We start from the raw sequence: 22,980 nt of genomic DNA, 5'->3' as shown, positions 1-22,980 counted from the left end.
CAAAAAAGAAACGATGAGAACGGAGATTGGTAATTCGGATCTAGCCGACTGCGCGATCCAGGGAACCAGTAGTGTCCATCTGGCTGTCTTAAATCTCGATCTTCCGCAATCTAAGTAGCCTCTAAAGCCAGATGGAGTGCCGATACGATAAGAAATACGGTAAGGAAATGGAGAATCCGTAAAGGGGAGTTTGGAAAGGATCGCGAAAAAACAAAACTAGATAAATACTGCTGGAATTTAACCCGAGCGATCAATACCGCGACGCAATTGTGCGGACAATTGGCTGTATAAAAAGGAGAGATTCGAAGAGAAAGAGACTCGTAGGAATTAAAATTGCGACTGCCACGCAGGCGAAAACGCTTACCGGAAAGCGTCTAAGAACACGTCCCAAAGGATAAGGATCGCAACGACCTGTGAGAAAATCGCGAAAAAAAAGAAAGAGCTGTTCAACGAAGAGCTAGCCACACGTGTGATATACGAGCCGTAGATCCGCACACAAACATACACAGACGCACAAAATAAACGTCTCCGAACGCGATATGGCGCGCGAGAGGTAAAACCGCCGGAATTAAAATTACAATCTCCGCGCGGAGATATCGCGCGGAGTAGCAAAAAATTAAGCGTAGGTCGGGGAAAATCCCTCAGTCGTTCTCAAATAACCGCGAGACGAAGAATAGAACATGTCAGGAATAGAAATGCGATAATATAGGAAACGAAAGGATGAAGGATTAAAGAAAGAGAAAGAGAGGATGATGACTGGATTTGCATGGCGAGAGAAACGACTGTTTCCTTTTCCAACATTAGGTGAGGTATCAGTGATATCCGTCTACCGTCTTCTATTTCAGCGTTTCTCTCAAATTGATCTACGCGATGAAAACTTAAAAATATCATTTAAAAATAAATTATTGATTTCATGGAAACTTTATTGAATATATGTTTTCTCTATGAAATAATAAATAATTCATTATTTATTATTTCATAAAGGAATCACATTCCATAATTCATTATTTATTATTCTTTCCATTTTATCTCTCGAGTAAACATCACAAATTAAATTTTATTGCAATTATTTTAATAATGTGTACCCTGTGTTATTATATCAATCGTCATTTTTATATATTTTGTTTTTTATATTTTATTTAATCAATTAATTTAATCATGAATTACGTGCTTGTGAATATAGAAGGTTCATAAATTTTATTGAAGTGCAGAAAAAAAAAGAAAGCAGATATATTATAGAAAAATTTGAGAAACACAGTTTTTACCCCTTTTTCTATGCGATATGCCAGCAACTTTTACTGATTACATCGATATTGCATTCGCAGGGGTTGCCAAGGAGGCAGGTTATCATCCCGCGAAAAATCCGGAAATTGGAATCTTAAATCGATCTAAATTCTTTTTATCGCCAAAAGATTCACCGAAAGATTCGAAGAAATTTCCTTTAGAAATCATCCATATCGGTCCACGTGTAAATGTAATGATTGACTTTTCGTCTCTCCTCCATTCCGTGCGACGCACGATCTCTCGAGATTCGATCCTACATCTGGCCAATCGTGCTAGACCGAAGGTCGTCATGATCCGTTCTCATGTTCCCCATCCCCATCTTCGCTTATGTATCGCAAATTGGTTTCGCCTAATTGGATTAGCAAGATTAGAACGATCGTATCTTGGTAAATGGTGCAGAAGTGTGTAAGGATTCAAATTTTGTAATCCCCTTTAAGCGCTCCTCAAGACCTGCATTGTGTTATTATTTATATTACAAATTTCTGATATATTTGTTACTTTCGGAGTATGTTTTTTTTTTCTCTTTTGAGAAATACCGTTTCTCTTTTGAGAAATCAACGCGCCTGTTTGATAATTATGATGAAAACTATAGCAAAATATGGCTACGTATCGTGGCTCGACGCATTATTTAGTAGGACTTAATAAATCCGCTTCCTTCTCTCCCCATCTGTCCCAACGGATTGTGAATTCTGTTGGCTTTTACGCCACCGGATATGTATATACGAGACGATACACCAACAGTGAAAGCGATTTGCTCTATTGGATATAATGTGCAGTAAATATGAAATCGAAATTCGGCGCGACAACTGTATTTAACGTGAAAAAGAAATAGAGGAAAAAGATAGATAGATAGAGAATCTGCGATAGATTCGTCGCGGAGGATTTACCGATAGTTGTAGAAGATTTATAGATAGTCGATTACATGCCTCGCTTGCGTATTGCGCGCTTTGAATACCAAAGCTCGAAATACATGTACAACATCGCTAACGACGAGTGAGAGCTAAAGCGAAAAATTTTTGCGAAAACACGCGATGGAACCAAAGAGCATGAGTTTGAATTCTGAGATTAATTTTATGTGTATAATTATATATAATAGCGATCGCGATCACCGTCGTCACAGTTTACAACTGCACTGGAGAGAATAGAATAAACATTTGTGTAAATATTTAAGCTTTAAATCATTTCAGATATCATATGTGCATGATAAAAAATTTTTATTTGCTGGAAATCAATTCTGCATAGTTAAAAACCGCGAGAAAACTGCGGTATATGATAAAAATTATGGTATATGTTTAAAAAAAATGAAAATTACATGTTTTTTAAATCTATAAATAAATTAAACATATAACACTCGAAATTTTTTATATTTTTCTGTGAAGTTAAAAAACAATAGTAATTTTTTAAAAATTATAAAATAAAGTCTACAAACTAACTATACTTTTCACTTTCATTTTTCTTTTCGATTTCACGATTTCAATCTCTCTCTCTCTCTCTTTCTCTCTCTCTCTTTTTATCTCTCTCTCTCTCTCTCTCTCTCTCTCTCTTCTAATTAATATTCGCCATTTAATATCAACGCCGATAAAATGCTCAACGTACGCGCCACACAAATATTTGCAAGCGCAATCTGCGAACCGCCGACGACTGAATTTGCAACGCAACTACTCGAAATTAAACGCAGTCCCTCTCTTATTTCGACAATTCGCTCGCTCACCACACTGACGCGAGAGACGAGGAAGACAACGCCCAGTAGAGAGATTTATTCAAGTTGCATTCTAGATTGCACGACCTTAGAATAGAATTAAATTTGATGAGATAATTTCCTTCCTCTTCTAAGTAGTATAATTTTATATATTGCCCTATATTCTTCTGAAAATACTTTTAGCCGATACATATATATTTACGATATATTTTTAATCGATACATGTATGTAGCTTGTAATATTTAACGGGAAAAGAATGAAGAAAATGCAAAATCGCGAATAATAAAAATCAATTAAATCAATATACATGTAATAATAAAACTGCACGAAGCGCATACCTCAGAATTGAACTACATAAGGGATCCTTGAAATATTTACTTTATGCACAAAATGCCGGTATTCGGCATCGCTTCCCAGATGTCGATGCCTAGTTTCGATAACAGCAAAGTAAGCATTCCCCGCCTATTGGCGGCCAGATGTCCTCGAATCCTAAATATTCGTACGATTCCATCGACTAGTCGGCTCGATCCCGCCGGTCTCGGCGTCGCATCCGCGCGGTAATCCTGTTTACAATAGCTGATTGCAATAAAATTTACATGCACCGGCGCTGTGAATTTACATGCGGCGGCAGTTAAATTCATGCGCGTCGCGCGCGCTGCACGCAATTTACATACGCCATACGGGGGAGCCCCGAATTTTATGCCGCGCGCAGCGTTCACACGTGCTTCATTTCCCGCCCCTTCCCCGTCACCCACCCCTCACCGGTCGCTCATCGCGAGCTGGCGAGCGCGCGTGTGTGTGTCTCTCTAATTTTTGTTTTTTTTTTTACACGTATCTGAAAAAAGTTTCGGTACGGTTTGAACCAATTCGCGATATCGGGCGACAGCGAAAGAGAAACGCGCTCGTGTCGTGCGCGGGCCGCGATACCGCGATTTACTGTCCATTTATCTGCGCAAGAATCGCCGAGTGATAAATTTCGAGTATCGCGCTTAAACGAGCGTACCGTTTTACCGCCGCTGTTCGTCGTGGGAAAAAAGCGACTCATTATCCGGATTCGCGTAATTTTAAGCGCGAAATTCACCGGCAGCACGGCCGACCCGATTATGGTCGACCCCATTACGTCTCGTATGTTTAGGAGGGGAAAGAATTCTAAAATGAATTATATTTTCGAATTGAATGAACACTTTGACTATAAAGCTAAGAACGCAAAGAATCTTTCCGCTCTACAAAATTAGCAATTCCCTTTAAAATGTCAAAAAATGATATATACATTGAAGAATATTTCTCCACTACAATAAAATTATTTTATTTTTCGATTAAATAATAGGGAAATAAATGCAAATTTAATCCTTCCAAATTTAATCCTTTCAATTTAATCAAAATTTGACAATTGATAATATTTTCACGAATCGTCATTTCAAAAAAATATGATTTTTCTGATTCGCTCTAATTAATTTTTAAGAAAATTATTTAATCATTCGCATTTAATATTCATCTTCGCAAGAGCTTCCATCATCCAATGACAGACAGATTTTAAGATATTCATTCCGAATAATCATTCGTGAATTTAGCCGCGAGGGAATTAGCAAATATAATTCGATCTGCCTAATATATGATTAAATTGGCTCATACATGTAATTTGAAAACAACATTCTCGACAATTAATTCTTAATCAGATAGATAGACTCAATCAAATTACACGTATGAGCTAATTTAATCATACATTAAGCGGGTCGAATTATATTCACAAGTCCCTTCACGTCCGATCGAAATTCGCGACGACAGATTGCGAGGAACGTAATTTGCAGCGAACGCCACCGATAATCGAGATTATCCTCCTTCTAGTCGCCCACTATGTCGCGTAATGCGCTTCGTAAAACGTTCCGTCCGGAGTAATCGGCGAGTTATCGAGAATCCTCGTTTATCCCCTCGCGAGAAGAACGCGCGTTAAATCGCACCCTGTTCTTCTCGGGAGGACAATATCCTCGTCGATACGCCGCCCGTTTCACGCCGATATTATCGGACTGGATTTTATTATTTCAGCTATAACGTTTATCGTCGAAAAAACATTCACTATGTCGGATACGTATCCACTTCTGCATCAAGCATACAAATCTCGAGTCGGGCAATTTTGAATCTCAAAACGTTCGATTAACATTTATCGTCGAATTTTTATTGCACCACGATATAAAGCGCCCAATTTCCGTATGCGACCAAATGCGATGCGAGTTTCGAGATCGGTTTCCGGTTAGACGAAAGTGATCGGCAACAGACGTTTCCGCGCGAATGCGAGTTTTGACGTCTGATACGGCCGGCGTTCAAGTTTATTTCATAACCGATCGATATAACCTCGTTACAATTGAAGTATCGCGAGCGATACCCTACAACTTCATTGATTTCACGTATCTACAAAGTTTTGTCGTAAAATATAATCAACTTTCTCCGTGCACAGGTAATCGTCTGTCTTATTTGTAATCTTGGATAAATTCTCTCTTGATCAAATTATAAGATTAAATTTTCTTCAAAATTTATCTAAGCTTCAATCTATAAAAATTAAGCATAAATTGAAAATATATCTTGAAAATGTTTGCAGTTTCAAATATTATTTCATTAAGATCCTAGAACGCAATATAACGAAAGTCCTATATGTTTGGCAAAAAGTTAGATGTTAACAAGAAAGACGGCGATGATGGATAGCCTATGTAAGTTCATTCGATATTAAAATCATCCGCGGTTAACAACCGTGTACGTATCGTAATGTCTCAATCCAAACGGAAAGACGACAGAATGAAAAATAGATGCGATAAATGCACGTTAAAGTCTGCATACAGAGAAACTGCAATCAGGATAAATTGGCACGTTCACAGATCGCGATCTAGAGTTTTATTCTACTTTTCCACCGCGACAACTGTTCCCGGTTGTGTGTATAACCTTGGTCTCCTTTATCGTACCACGAACGTATATAATTAAAGTACAACTAAGGTAGAAGCATGTCGACTTTACCTTGCATTATTGAAAAGCTTAACTTCATGTTCTAAATGTTGCAAACCTTATCGAATCAAAATTAAAAATTAAAAAAAAGCGCGCTGAAAAATTTAATTGATATAAGAGTAATAGACTGTCTAATAATAGTGAATTAAATAGACCAAAGTTTAAAAAAGCAAACTGTAAAAAGAGGTGCTATATCGATTAAAATATATCGATTAAATTTACACATTGTGAACTCGTTTATTGTCGTGTTTTCTCAACAATGTCACGTTTATCCAAAGTTTTTAAACGAAACTTAAACCGCTGTTAGGTAACATATCGCGTTTTCTGGATTAAAAAAAAAGAGATCTCAAACACCGTGATATCAAAGAAGAGCCGACAGACGCGAGACGTCACGTACACGTTGCAAAAAGGCCGGAAAGACCTGATAAAGCATGTTTTAAGAAGGAGTAAACGTCGGGGCTCTCGAATATGCTGTGTACAATGCTTCGCGCAAATAATCGCGGCACATTATTTAACAGATTAAAAATAGCTTGGGAAAAGCGAACGGAACATTGTGTACTTAACTTATTCGCGGATAAGAAAAAGTAGAAAGAAAGAAGCATATAAAGGAAGAAAAAAGAGAATGCTTTGCAGAGAGAATTTACGCTTCTTGCGTTTTTCACAAAGAGAGGTTAAAAAATGAAGATGTTTCGAGACTATCTCGAAAATGTTTCGATTAAATATACACAATATATACAGTATGTATTGTGCAGATCTATATTTAGTTGAAGCATTGCGACTGTGTATATATAAAGAGAGAGAGAGAGAGAAGATCAATTATTAAATTTCTTTAAATTTATATAACTTTTGTGCGTCTTTCTGTAGAGATATATTTAATCTTTATAATTTCTATCATAACTTTAATTTATATTCTCTTGTTCCGGCACGTTTATTTGTTATGTAGATACATATTGCATCCTCCATTATTACCTTATAACTGCCGACTCACTTTTGTATATTGTACATAACAGTTGCGCTTTGCTTTTTGTTCTTGGAGGGATTTATCCTAGAACATAATAAATTTCTCTCTCTTTCTCTGTTTCCCTTTCCCTCCCTCCCCCCCTCTCTCTCTATCTCCCCGTTCTTTCCCTTTTCTCTTCCTCTCTAGCTTCTCTCGATGCGGTACCATACACAAACACAGCGATGCAACGCGATACAGGATGTGAATCCTATATTACAACCACCGGCAGGCTGTTACCTCTGGGTTCTTGTGCAACGTGCATGGAAACATAATGGGCGCATAGTGGTTGGCTGACTGTTACATTATTAAGTAGTTGAGTGCACGTTAGCTGCGAAGTGCTGTCAGCCTCCATTCAGATGCGGCCCGGGCGAAACCAGTAATTTGGCGTTAGCCGGAAGGACGAAAGTTTCCGAGGGAGAGGGATGGGGAAAAAGAGAGCGAGATCGGGGGTTCTCCTTAATCGATTATTCTCTCGCGGCCATCGCGATAAACAATGTTGGAAAACTTTGGGAGGAGAAGAGAGGGGGGGGGAGTATTATCCCCCATGCCCCCATCGGTTAGATAGGTAACCGCGGCACAGTCCAGGGAATTTTCGAACGTTGCAGAAATAACGGGTAGGAAAAGAGGGTAAGCGCGGCCAATAGGAGGATCTTTTTATTCTCCCTCCGTCGCGTCGGCGGCGATCCGATTAAAAATAAATTCCGCAAATGCTCGCGTCTCGTAATGGCGGACTACGGACGAAGATAAGAGTTCTTAAGGAGACTGTTTTGTCTATTACATTGCATTTAATGAGAAGCTCCTGTCGCAAGATACGAGATAATATCCGCGTTGTACTTATGAAACTCAAAGTTGTGGATTTACATTTTTATAAGAAATGTAAATGTTAATTAAAATATTTATAAAAAATTATTATATCCAATATATTTAAATAAATATTTATAATCGTTTTTTCTCTCCCTTAAAAAGTCTACTTTTCAACAACCGGACGAACCGACGATTTTCGAAAAGAATATATTATTTTTTGCTCCTTTTCCCTTCGTATTCTTTTCTCTATGAAAGGCGAATTTATAATATCAAAAAGGTTAATTCCAGGTCTCGAGAAAGCTCGACGACGCGGTTTCTCGCCCGTCGGTCTCCTCGACATGACGACGAGGGCGAAGCGGGCGAGGCTCGTTATCGATTTCGCGAGTGCCGCCGAGAGAGTGACTTAGCCTATTCGTTGCATAGGAGAGACGGCAGCAACGGTGACGGTGTAGTGCGCTTATCTGTCGCCGCGCGCAATAAGACGAGGGGCCGCGCTTTACGCGTCATAGATTCTATTATATTCCTCCTGCTCGCGAGTAGCGGCATTAGAGAGCGTATCTACCGCGCCAGCATTTTATCGCGCTCGACGAAACACGTCCCATTGCCAGTACCGCGGAAATGTACCTACCAATGTATCTTTACATTCGGCAATGGAGTGTCCCTGTCGGCTGCAAATCATCGAATTTTGACACTTTTGATAAAATTATTAATTTTTCCATTAAAGTTATTCAAATTAAATCAATCATTTAATCGGCATTCAAACACTGTGTGAAAATCCAGAAGAAAATATTTCTTTTAATGAAACGAGAGCTAAAGTCGACGTCTGTAATATTTTAATCAATATTGAAATTTTATCAAGTTTGTACAAGTTTGCGATTTCTTCCAGTAATAACCGTCGACATTAATATTTCGCTCGTATCGATATTCGATCAAAGGCGGTCCTCTAATTGAACCCCGAATCAGGATAAAGGACGAGCACGTTCTCTTAGACCAGCGGTCAGCTCTAATCTTCTCCGCGCTTCCTCTTCCCGGGAAATTCCATTATATTCCTGGCCAAAGGAACGCGCGCTTTAATGCATCTCCGTTGCATTTCGCGAAACCGAATACACCGTCGTCCCGTGTCCCGTTCTGTCCTATCCTCTCGGCCATTCTTCCACCGCCGACCTTCGTTGGCACGATACATCGTCGGAAACGGAAGGCGAGCTCTCGCGCGAAAAATACGCGACGCAGAGATACCGAGGAGCAGTCGCGGTCCCGACGCTTCTACGCCCGCAGTCATGTTTTCGTAATTAATCGGGCGCGATGTTTAACTTTAGGCTTTTAGCGCGGTTTAATATTTCAGACCGCGCGTTTTCGCAACGCCGGCGGTTTCGCGCCGAGTCCGTACAGCAGAGAGAAATGTGTCGCAATTTTTACGCGCTCGTGTCCGCTGTCGGGGAAAAAAAGAGATGAGAAACGTACAATAAAACGCGCGACGTTATCTCTCGCGCGTTATTAATGCGATAATCGACATGAAAATATCGCTTCCACGTTGATATTTTTTCATTCCGCTCCATTCCACTCGCCGTACGGTAGACTCGTTAATCTTAATCTCTCCTCGTTGTCGCGAATCTTAATACGAGTTTTTGAGACCGCGGAATATTTCCCGGTATAGAGTTTCCTCGCTAAAGTTCGCTAGGATTGTTATTTCAGTATTTCATTTTGCATATTACGTCGTACGGAAAATTGTAAGAAGATTAATTAATATTCTAAATTATTTCACTTTTATATAACTATGAGAAAGATTAAAGAGATCAAAGAATTCGAGAGAGAGAGGGATCTCAAGATTATTATTTACCTTCTTTTTAACGCTTTATAATTTTTAATTGTCGACGTTGCTTTCTCTGGGTTTAATCCACGATAGAAATTGTTTTCGTTTTTCTCTCATTATATTGTATGCAATTTTTTTGCAACTCGCAAGACAAGATAAATTTTGGACAATGCATCCTAAGACTACTGCCGAGCGCGTGCCCGAAAAATTCACGAGACCAGACGGGCTTCTCGCCGAGAGGACGAATTATATCACGGCGCGGCAGGGCTGCTGGCAGGCGTAATTCAGCACTCGAGTGGACAGTCTCGTTGCATCAATTACGGATATCCATTAGCCTAATTAAGCCTCGCGACACGCGCGAAACTGCACCACTCGAAACTCATCCTGATGGGACAGACAAAATGAGAAAGGACGTTGGAAATAAATTAATAAAAAAAATATATAAATTAAAATCAAGTGAGAAAAAATGCAAAAGGCTTATAATAAAACAGTAAATTAAAGATGAAAGAGAAATAGGATTGAAGAAAAAAATGAAAATTGTTGTAGTCTGCCGTAGACAGGTTTCGAGGTTCGAGAGGGTGTAAACGATGAGAAGAAAGGCGGGAAGGGGCATCGACGTAGACACTGGGGGGTGGCAAAATATACTTTGCCGAAACTTTCGGTGAAGTACAAGCCTCCGTCGCCTTATGGGAAATTACACGATGAGCTCGGCGGATTACCGTAACCTTCCCGAGTAACTTCCCCTCCCTCCCCTTCCTCCCGTTGATCCCCTTTTCCACTTTGTCGAATCATTCTCGAACCCCGTCTCATTTCAGGAAGACTGTAGATTTTCCTTTAAGACACGCCGCGATTTTGTCTTGAACGTATTTAAAAAAATATCGACATACTGTCTCCGAAAAGGCGAAGCGAACGATGATAAATTTAAGGATCAAGCATGAGCGACGGTCTACCAAGTGTCTGAATTTTAACAAAGATCAGCTCGATAGTATATACAGCAATATATGTATATCGATAGTAACGCATTTTATCTCGATTTCTTTTTATCTCGTAATTTTGTTGCACATTAATTTTTTATAATTGTGTGTATCGCGTGTGTTAAATTATTAATATTAAATATTTAAAAAAAAAGAACAAGAAAGAAGATTCTGTGAAAAAAAAGTCAATTTAAAATTAATTCCCAAGAATACAATTTCGTTTTCTACTCATATCTTTAAAATTTAATTATTTGTGTATAAAATATATCCATATTTTAAAATTGGAATAAGCAATGTTTTCCTCAAACCTAATTTTGCTTCTAACTTTCATAGCTGCCAGATATATTCTCTCTCGCTCTCTATTTCTCTGAGATGTATATCTTTGAATCATGGTCGTTAGGATATAATGATGCATTGGAGCACGACTAGAAACATATGCATAATGCATAATAACGCATATGCTCAGCGGCAGGAAATTTGGTGAGATTGTGAGAGAGAGAGAGAGAGAGAGAGAGAGAAATTTTAAATTGGATTGAGAACGTGCTAATGAGTTTCACAAATTATCACGCCTCTCGCGTGAATACTGACATATGCCCGATATTTTGCGTTTTATATCGAAACACCTAACTAATTAATAATTATGCGATTAAATAATGTGGATGTTTTTCTCGTGAAAACATTAAACGAATGATTGATGAAAATCTCTCAAATTCAGATTGTAATATATATACCGAGGTGAAAGAAATATCTTTTGTTTAAGTATTTGATATCAAGGCACAAAGAATTTAAATTCTGGATTCAAAATTTTTTCCAAAAAAACTTGATTTGAATTTAAAAAAAAAACTTCTATCAGAACTCTAAAATATTTTATACGTGCATAATTTCAGATGTAGAAAAATAATTTGCAATATAATATTTTCAAAAAATAAAAGTACGCGTTTTTATTAATTTGAATTGTTTACAGTCTATTTGAGTTTTATATTAAAATGATAATTTGTTCGTAACATGTAGCACGTGAGAAAATCTTTACCAACGCGAATATTTTAATCATTGTATTCGACAACACGTATACAAGTTTTTTTCTTTTTTCTTTTAGCTGATTAATATTCGAATCCATGTATTGGAGTAGTGTCGAGAGGAAGTTTTCGCGGGAAAGTGACACGTTCGAGACGGCGAATTAATTAGTCGGCGGGCGAACTGATGAAGCCATTAATTACACCGGTTCGAGCAGTCCCCTTGTCTTGCGGACTACCTTGTAAGCAGTGGTCGAACCCGAAATCCCAAACGCGATAAAACAGCGAGTAGCATCGCTCGGATGAACCTGGGACGTCACGGGACGAAACTTGGACGAAACCAGACAATGGTACTCCATTAAGAGCGCTTTCATCTTTGGGGAACGAAGTCGGTCGAGTAGCTTGACGATCCTCGATACTTAATCTCAGCCATTCCTACGTTTCTCGCTCCTTGTCACGACAGGCCGAGCTTATAGGTCGTGATTTTAAGCTCGACTCCGATTTTTAAGCTCGTTCCTTATACGAAAGGAGGACACCGCGGCAGGTAATCACGGAGAGAGGTTTTCGAACGCATCGGACGATAAGAGTTTTATACGAGGTACTTGGCGAACAGAACGATACTTCTCTTGGAAAAGTGAAATAATTTTTTGTAACAGGAATATCAAAAGATTAATTTTCAAAATATAAAAATAATAAAGAAAAAACAGATTCATGCTATTTATTTTGAGCTTAAATTTTTGAATATTTAATATTAAAAACTTTAAAGAGATTGAATAAGCAAAAAAAAAACATTCAATAAAATTTGATAGAAATAAAACCATTTTAAAACCATTTTAATTTCGATGAAGATTATCGCTGTACATATGATGTTATATCATTAAAAAAATTAATCCACTTTTTAAAACTGCGCGTTTAAGACTAATGGACTAATTAATTAGGTCAAATAAATATCAACTCACCGAATGCGCTCTGGAAATGTCGAAATTCAGCTTGGATTGCTTCGCGACTCGGTAATGCTGGGAAAAAATACAAAAGTTCATATTAATCTCAAAATTGTTGAAATTATCGTAAACGAGAGAGAAAGAGAGGAAGAGAAGAATAAAATGTTAAATTGAAATGTAAAATTATAGATGCATGCTTTCAGCGACAAATTGAAATTTTTCCAGCATAACAATGGTATATCATTGCACATGCATATAGATACATATATATGCATATTACATACTAAACACACAACAATATGATATATTACATTTTGCATTGTATTAAAAATATTAATCACATTACAAGAGAGAGAATATTTATGGACCTAATTACTTTTATCTGTCAATTAATTTATCCTGATGAAATTTGTTTTGACTTTTTCTGACGATATACCAGAATTACGCTAGTAACAGAATAATAGAATGTTTATCTAATACCAGAATGAGAGAATAATGTCAGTCTACAGTACAAATATATAATCAGAGATTACGATTGTTGTTACTTATTCAAGCGTACGCTTGCCCGTGGAAGCGCGCTATTGTTCTTGTATGCGCGTATACACGCAAAATGCTAAACAGGAAACGGTCATGTTCTAAACCATATCATGGAAAGGCAAGCATCGCTTGGTCCGACCAACGCGAGAGCATAATTTTGCGCAAGCCTCGATCATATGCGACGCGATCATCTACCGCCTACAATCTACTACCGCATTACATTATTCACGATTTGAAAAAAAACCAAGAGAAAACTGTAACTGTAACCAGCGAGCCGGATTGACCTGGTCACGAGGCGAATATCTCACTGACAAAATTCGAACGAAATCGCACGATGATCCTCCATTAAACGTGGCCCCCTCCTAAATCTTTGCTTTGCGGATTCGTTCGAGGATCTCGACGATTCTCGATCCCGACCTACACCAGCGCGATCGTACCTGGCCGCTCGTTGCAGAGCAATGGCGAAGAAATGGAGCGAACAAGACAAGAGGTAGAGAGAGAAGGAAAGAAAGGAATTGCGGGAAGAAGAGCATGGTAAGGAAAGGTGCGGGAATGTTACGTAGATACTTCCAATTCGATCTGCGGTCTAAGCCTTTAATGCCTGCTTATTCGCTCGCCTGGAAGAGGATCCCGAAGAGGTATCTAAACTTTCCGAATGCTCCTCGGAAGAGAGCTAAACGCCGAACGGTTTTGCTGCCACTACGAGGAACACTTCTTCTCCTCACTGATTAAGTCGTGAAGATCGGTTGCCGATCATTAAGCGAATTGCGTCACGACGTCGATATATAAAGTATTCATTTCGACGAAAATAAAAATAAAAAATCTAAATGACTTACATAAGAAGTCGTAATTATATTATAAATTTTAAGATTTCCAAATAAATTTCCACATCGATTTAAGATTTTCCAAATCTACTTTTATGTTAACAAGTAAAAATAAGTCATATTGCATACATCAATGGTACGTTTAACGATATCGACATTTGACATATTCACGTATTATTAAACGAATGCATTTATATTCGCTGTACAAATAGGATGAAACCATTTCGTTCCAACATTTGACTTGCATCACTTTTAAATAAACCATACGTATGACGCATTTATTTTTCAACTCTCTAAATAAATTTGAATCTCGTATTTAAATTTGAAACGTTAAATGTGAAAAAATGAAATAAAAAACATGGGGTTTATAAGCTACATCTATAAATCTGCCATTTTGATTATATTTATGAAATATACAAGGAAAAAGGCAAGTAAAATGAATTCGTGAATCTTGTGTGAGAATCGCGGATAACGATTCGCTACACTTAACATTTTAATGGAAATTGGAACGTTTCATTGCAATTTTTCACGCAGTGGGAAATAATTTTTGCCCGGATATCTCCATCGGCAATGTAGTAAAATTGCAGAGCCCATCTACTACGCAGAAAGAGAGAGAGAGAGAGAGAGAGGGAATGAGAAACGAGTCCAAAGAGATCGCGGGCATTACAACGTGTATTCCGACATAGACTCGACTTTCTGCCGGAAAGAAAAAAGATGCGGGTTCGAAAAAGGGAGGCAAAGCAAGCGAGCTTTATATCCCCCTGGATATCGGCGATTGTGTTTTTTGTCAAGGATCGAAAGTGCCTCGTCTACCCACACCGGCGCGCTTTGACGTTTAACCGGACGCTTATCGATTGCGGAATTTATTTCTTTTCGTATCTCTCCAGTCTCCACCACCATTGTCCGCGCTGTAGCTCTCTCTTTCTCTCTATCTATCTCTCCGTCTCTATTCGTTCGCCTTCCCTTCTACATCCCCAATGTCGCTCTCTTTATCCCGAATCATCCGGCCAGGCAGACCGGTCTCTCATTCCCATTTTGTTTCCGTTCCCCGACGGCTGTACAGATAGGTGAGATTAAGCCCCGCGATGGTGCGGCTGCGGTTATCAGGAGATTGCATTTTAGCATAATGGCTACGAGAGGCCGCATTGTAGCTCTGTTTTGAGGGACGCGCTGTGATGTCGTTGCACCGTGATGGGTGTCGGAACATTCATCATAGGTCAGGTAGGCATTTTTGCTTCTTCTTCTCTCTCTCTCTCTCTCTCTCTCTCTCTCTCTCTCTGTGTTCTTCCCGTTCTTGCTCTCGTTCACTCTCGCGCAGCACATCGCGTGTATACTCGCGTATACGGAACTCGTAAAGTGTGTTCTCTCTACGACATTGCAAGAAAGGATGTATTGTAATGAATAAAATACATTTTCATTTAATTATTCCTGATGACGATTTTCTATTTTCCCTCGTACATTTTGCGCAACTAAAATTCGCAGGATTAATTGACAATTTGCGAGTCACAAATTAAATATATGCGTAATGTTAAATATTTTTGTCGCGTATATTGCAATTATCGAGTAAACACTCAGCCACCATCGAAAGAGTAATTGGGCAATGCGCCATCTCCCCATCGATGCTTGTGCAGCTAATATTATTAAGGTGGGCGCCGATTTGATAAGCGCTATGTTTGTGTAATACATCAATCGCGACGCCGAACAGACTTGCGCGTCGATGATGCTCGTTCAATTAAACATTTCAGGCTAATTCCGGTCTATGCGATGCATATGCATGCGTGTGCATACGCTTCACGGTGTATCCAATGCGGGCGGCTATATATGCTAATCGCACGTACTCTCAGGTTTATTCGTTTGCGCATCCAGAAAGAGCGAACATGAAATACACATTATATTTAAAAAACAATTTAATGCGATATCAATATTTATTATCGATGATATTTTCGTTTAAAACATTATCGAATTTATCGTCCACATTTAAAGTAGCAATTTTTTTCAAATACAATTATACAGAGTTAATATAAGTCTTTATGAGAAAATAGATAGTTAATTTATAATTACACTCTAATGGATTCATAAATTCATGAGTTGATGTATGAATTCACGCACATCATTAAACTATTAAACTTTCTTTTTCATATTATATAAGATTCTATTAAAATTAATCCTTTATTTTAATTAAAATTAAATAACGACAGTTATTTAACTCTACAATTATATCCATCAATTTCTATCGCTTATATTTTTTATATTCAAATAATCTCTAATTGAGGAAACACAATGATTCATGCATGAAACATTGATTATTTCGCCTATGAGAGAGAACAAACAAGCGAATCAGTCTCGTATTGATATACATTGAATAATATAACAGCTCTATTATTTAATAGTAAAATAAGAAATAATAATAGCGCGCGCAAAAATATCAATTTTAACAATAGATTTTTCAAATAACGATTTGTGAAACAGAAATTCATTAAGTATGAACAGGAACGGATCGATAATTAATTATAGTTTCAATCAGAGATTGCAAATAATATGTGATTATTTTCGATTACAAATATATCGTTCAATATTCTTAATAATACATCGATGTAAAGTATTGTGCGGTAAATAGCTGTATATAATATCTATTGCTTTAATTAAATTCCCATATAATGCACATTACAGCGCATTTTTTACACGTCTATAATAAGTAATTTTTTTTCAATATAATCTGTTTAAAATATTTAACGCAACATATATTTAATCATATATCAGCGGCAGACAAAATTTATTAAATATACAAAATCGCGTATATATAATAATGTTATTTATAACTGTGAGAGTGCTTTTGGTATTTATAACATAGCTCATTATTCTCGTACATTATTTCTCGCACATCATTTTTTAAAATTAATTTTTTACAATTAATCATTTATGTTGCAATTAATGATAAATTAAAATTGATACATATTTTGCGCAACAATTCGTGGAATATTTGGTATTATTGTTGCCATAAATCAGGTTTTGCCACCAGTAATTTTATATATTATCAATAATGTTATTATTTAGTAATATTATTAATTTAACAATGTATTAATATTATCAGTAATATTATATAGTTGGACAATTTCTTGCAAATTCAAATATTATCATATAAACCATAGAATTATTATATATGTTTCCATAAAGTTATATATATATATATATATATATATATATATATATATATATATATATAATACATAAAATCTGTCTTTATTTTCTCTACCTTTTACATTTGTGCATCTTTAATTTATTTATAATTTTCATTAATACAAAACGCATTCTTTTGATGGATCTGACTAATAATCATATTTTCACAGGGTCTACAAATCCTTCGAATGACTAGTTTTGATTTTCTCACTCATTCATATCATCATTCAGTTAACGCACAATGCTATTAATCATAGAGGAGAAACGCTTTAAAGCGTGACATATTTCTCTTAGCTTACATCTATGTAATATGCAACAACATCTCCTTCGTACACTCAGCCGATTAAGACGTAAAGAAGGTAGCTATATAACGTCCATCGGATATCCATAAAAGTTTTCGGTTCCTCGACTCCTACATCTCGCCTTACCGGAGAATAAGGTGGCTGCAACGCGGTTGCATATAATGCGATCGGCCGGGAAATAATGACCGTAACCCCGACGATCGCGACGCGTGTGCGCCCAGGCGCAGCCGGCACCGAATAAATAATTCAGAGTCTACTTCGGCGCGCAGACGGTGGCGGCACGAAAAACTTTTAAATGACTTCTGACGAAAATAGTGGTTCAGCCGCGGCATAAGCCGGAACACGTCGTCGGTGGGTCGAGGATACCCGGGGAGGCAGACGAGCGAGGGGGATGAGACGAAAACGGCGCACGAATGGGGGAAAGGGAGGGAGAGAAACACTCAGCAGCTTGTAAATTTGATTTAGCCGAGCTCTCTGTAGCGTACATCGTATCCTGCGAAGTTACGGTTGCGTGGCTCTCGGCTGGTTATAACGAATTCGGGATCGTCGAACGAGGGACGACGGCCGGGGATGGCCGGAGGACGGGGAATGGAACGGGGGCGAACGATCCGGGGGATGAGGGGCGTCGCGGGTATAATATGCCTCGGCGGACCCGAAAGCGTGCACGCGCGTTCGCGCGCGAATAAACATGCAGTAGAGAATGAACGAGAGAAAGAGGTGGGTGGAAATTAATCGGCGCGAAGCTCTGTTTTTTTGTCGGTGGACCTCGATCTCTCCTGATCAGGGAGATGAAATTCACATAAGTAACCAATTATAATAGCGATCGCCGGCGCTCTATATGAGCGGGATAAAACATGTATGAATGGGATTCGAGCGCGAGAAGCCTGAATCAGATTTTATCTTAACATCATGCACACCGATTCGCTTCCATTCACATTAGCTTAATCTATTAATTCTCTCCCGATCGTTTGGAAAGCAGTCGCGGTTACTGTATTTTCTATAGGGGAAGGAGTGTTTCGATAATTCAATTCATCTTTCAATTATTTACTCGATTTTAATACAGGTATACAGTAATAATATTAAGATTTAACTGAATTATTACGTGCTAAAATAGATGTGAATAAAATCGTTGTCGAATGCAAAAAATGCGAATAAAAATAATGCCACTAATATAATTTCGCAAAATTGCGCTAAAATATAGAGCAGAAACAAAGTTGCATTTCATTTTTGATAACTGTCAATTATGATAAAATTTTGATGCAATTCTTTGATCATAAATTCTATACAGGGCAACGGGCAATGATGCGTCGAGCGTATGACACGCTTCGTTGAGTCCGAAAACAGCCGGACGCATTTTACACGAAGCAACCGGAAGACTGAGAGAAACGGAAATTAATCGGAGAGTGCCTCTTTTTTTCAGCGCCGACCTCCGGCATAATGTCCGGCGCGATAAAACGCCGCTCGAGATGTGGCGTATCCAGTTTTTGCAAGAACTTTAAACTTTTGCAAGAAAAGAGATGCTTTCTCATGAAATCAAAGATTTTCTTCTTTCCTCATTTTTTCCAGTCTTACAATATTGAAAATTTTTATGGAATCTTTTCTTTTATCTCGAATAGTTTTCGATAGTTTACGATTTATCCTCAAGACTCGAGTATTCTAATAAATTTGTACGTATTAGCAGAAACAAAGAAATACGTCAAACTTGTAAGAATCGTAAATTTCAAATTCTTAAATTATCTTAATATCGCTAGTAGAATAATCAAAGGATCATTAAATAATATAATCGACCAAAACTAGCCAAAATTCTTGTTTATTTATTTTAAAAATTTTTTACGACGTTTCGATCATATGGTTGTGGTTTTTTTCAAGTATATACTGGAATAATGAAATTGATAGTTAGAAGTAGAAGTTTAAAAGATAAATAGTTAAGAGACTAAGTCTCACACGGACACAACGTTTCATCTCCTTTTTTTTTCAAATGTGACAAGACATAATGATCTTGCAACTGCGATATGTGGAGTTTATAAAATTAAGATTTATATCAGATTTACATTGAACTGTATGTACTCGATTTGTTCACAGTTAATTTATGTGGTGCTGTCTATTCAAACCGTTGAAAACTTAACTATCAATTTCATTATTCCAGTGAATACTTGAAAAGGACCACAACCATATGGTCGAAACGTCGTAAACTTTTTTTAAATAAATAAACAAGAATCTTGGCTAGTTTTGATCGATTATATTATTTAATGATCGTAAATTTACTAGCATTTTTTATGCGTATCAAATTACATAAAGATCGTAAAGCGGCGATTTTTGCGAGGACGTTTCTTAGCAGCGCAAATGCCGCGTGTTTCCTAAGTGGAAGTAGCACGAACGAGGTCAGACGAGGCGAGGATAAATCATACCTGTATTACCCGCGGCGGTGGCTAACTCCCACGAGCAATAAGGTCTAAAAAAGTTTAAGAGTAATACTTATAAATAACGAATAACCTGAATGCATAATACAAAAGCAAGAGAGGGGGGAGGAGGTGCGAGAAGGTGAGGGGGAGGAAAATGACGACGACAGGCGGGGTGGGAACGCGATATGCCTCGGTGAATTCGAAACTAAGAAACGAGCGGTAACGACAAGCGCGAGAGCGGCAAGGATGGAGGCGGAAATTAATCGGAGAAAATCTCTGCTCCCGTCGGCTTTAAGCGGCCCCTTCCGCCCGGTGAAAATTATTTACCGAAAGGATTGGTGCGCGCGCCTCCTTTTCCCGTCGGATGAATTTCGAGACGGTCCGCTCGGTGATGCGGAAATTTTCAAAAGAAAAAGGAAAAAGAGAGAATGCATACGGCCAGAACGGAACTTTTTCTCTTCCTCCCTCCCTCTCTCTCTCTCTCGATTTGCTTTAAGCCACGTGCACATTCAGCCAAGCTTCTGGAAGAGATAACATAATTTGGCATCCTGCTGAAATAGCAGAAGTGTAATCTTGTAGCAGGAAAAGTGATTGATTTTAAATGTAATTTGTAAAATTTTACATCTTTAAAGATCGTTTGAAAGAGTAGAATATACAGATATATAGCAGGACGATCAGCTGTATTTGACGTTTCCGGTCCGCAGCTCATTTAAACCATATGGTTAAAATGTCCCCTTCCCACGTGGTTTGAATCGTTCAGCTTATGCGGTCCGGATTCGCGCGTGCCTAAGTGTGGATGTGGCTTTATACAATATACGGGGATATGACGAGGCTGTCGCGAGGCTGCCTTTCGGTGCCACTTTTCACTCTGCCGCGGCCACGCAATATACATATTCGGAGTAATGGAATACTAGAGTGAATAGCAGTAATCGTGTTGTATGAGAAACTCGGAGAGTTTCATACACATCTTCAACTTTGAAATAATGTTACATCATATAATTCGAGATATTGTAAACTCGTATCTCTCGTCAAAGTCATCACTCTGTATTGAAAAAAAATAATCCTAAAGTTGTATAAAGTGAAGATCTATCTCCCTCTAATAATCACTAAAATAAGACAATAGAGAAGAAACTTACACGCTCGCTGCTCGCAATCGTTTTGCAATACATGCTTATTTCGTCTCAAAAACAAAAACGGAATTAATTTATTAGCATTAAAAAGCAACGCATAAAAATAATGAAAGATTGTAGATACAAAGCAGCCCTTCCACACGAACGTGGGTCGATCGAAGCTCGGATTGGCCTCTCGTGCAGGGACAGCATAATTCAGCTGGCCTTAATATATTCCAGGGTGTGTAGTCTCGCGCAAAATATTTGGCACGCGCGGTATAACGAAATTAACGCGCATACGTAAGTAGCGTTAAATCAATAGCGCACGTTGCGCCGGTATTAGAGACGCCAATGCATAATACATAAGAGAGGAAGAAGGGAGAGAGAGAGAATAATACGGTATAGTACCGGGTGTGCGGACAAAATGCGGCCACCGGATCTCGCCGATAAATGCGCCTGATCGTTTGCAAGCCCAAATTTTTCGACGCCGAACGATTGTTTATGATAGTATCGGGTACAACCGCGTAACCCCGTGAACTCCATTTCCGGCCCGATAAATCATGCGCGCGGTTACCGAATTCCAACCTCGTGATAATAGTCGCCGAACGAGACTGTTTGAACGGTTATCGCGCGCGCGCAAAGTGCAAACAAAAAAAAAAGGAAGGGAAAAAAATACGAAAAATAGGCGGTCGAGAATTATTGAGCAGCTGGATCGGAATAAACTCGATATAACTCGCGGAATTACATGATTACTAGAACGGAAAAATAAGAAAGCGTAATCGCGGGAAGAGAAGAGAAGCGAAATAAGGGTAATACGGTCAGGAAGAAAAAGATGAGAGAAAAGTCCCGGAAGAGAATTACCACTTCGCGATTCTCCCGATCGAAGTGCGAGAATGGAACGACAGTTAATCAACGGGAGGAGAGAGAGAGAGAGAAACAGGCGAAAGCGGAAAAGGGGGAAGGGAGATCACTTTTTATCACCGCGGCGCATTTTGTTCCGCGAGCTAAAATCATTCGAAGAAGCGACGGCGCGCCGGTGGTTTTATCGATGGAATTTCGTTTTCTCGGGGAACGTTTGAGGAATCGTTTCGCGATTCCGCGTCGCGGCGACGGGGCGAGGGATGGCACGATAGAGAACGGAGAGTGGAATAAAACGTCGAGCGCAAGGGGAAAGGGGATGCACGCACTTTAAGAGAGAGAGCAGACGGGAAAATGGAGAGAAGCTCGCCGCGCGCGCGAAAGAAGAGATCGATGGGCGGTGGGAAAAATGTGCACCGAAATTTATATAACGAGGAATTCCATTATGCCGGGCTCGATATCCCGAGATAGTGTGCGTGCGTGTGTGTGTGTGGGTATATACATATATACATATATATGCCGGAATATCGAACGGCGTGCTTCATCGACCGAGATAAGATCCGTTTACATTTGGCTCCCTCTTTACCCCTCCCCCCGTCTCTCTTGCCCCGTGCATGAATCACGACACGCCCGTAAGTTCTTCGTGGGACCGATTTTTCGTTTCGCTCACATCTTCGCGAGATCGTCTTTGAGACGTGAGCGGAATCTCGCGCTGCGGCTCGCGAGAGATCGAGAGGGCGAAACGAGCCGCGAACTGAATGAACGAAGCGCGTCCGGAGACCGGACAATGCACAACGATGAATAATAGATCCGCAAATAAATTCCGTTCCCTCTCTTTCTCTCGAACGCGACAAGATTTATAGCGGGAGGACCGTAAGACAGTGAAAAATGTACGAACGCTACGGACTCCTCATCGCCGTGAGCGGTAACTAGAGGACAAGGGGGAGTCCTTCGCGGAGAATTTAAGCGTCGATGCATTGTATCGCGTCAAAGTCTGGATTATAAAGGCGTCTTATGCGACCGTCAGTCTTGAGAGAGAAAGAGAATCTTATTATCTCACAAAATAATCTTCAAAATACAATAAGATAGACATTAAGTAGATAATGAGAAATAGATGAATATAAATAGACGTGCACAATAAACTTGAATAAGTGATTGTAGGAAAAAATTAATAAAAATGTACTTGTAACAGTTAGTCACATATAAAAAATAAAAAAAAAACATTAATAAAACAAACGAAACGCACAAATAAACA

At 38.7% G+C, this 22,980-nt stretch overlaps 1 protein-coding gene across 2 annotated transcripts in view; it reads right to left on the bottom strand.

The window, feature by feature from the left end:
• Nucleotides 1-22,980, bottom strand: part of LOC105249571 (insulin-like growth factor-binding protein complex acid labile subunit) — a 193,587-nt gene that overhangs the window by 56,849 nt on the left and 113,758 nt on the right. For both annotated transcript variants that reach the window (XM_011255132.2, XM_011255133.3), the window contains exon 3: nucleotides 12,535-12,591. In XM_011255132.2, the coding sequence (XP_011253434.1) occupies nucleotides 12,535-12,591 (57 nt within the window). The remainder of the gene's footprint in view (nucleotides 1-12,534; nucleotides 12,592-22,980) is intronic.

Source organism: Camponotus floridanus, unplaced genomic scaffold, assembly GCF_003227725.1.
Source record: "Camponotus floridanus strain SB8 unplaced genomic scaffold, Cflo_v7.5 scaffold112, whole genome shotgun sequence".
In the NCBI taxonomy this organism is placed as follows: domain Eukaryota; kingdom Metazoa; phylum Arthropoda; class Insecta; order Hymenoptera; family Formicidae; genus Camponotus; species Camponotus floridanus.
The sequence above is the reverse complement of the archived record's forward strand: the minus strand, read 5'-3'. Positions and strand labels throughout refer to the sequence as shown.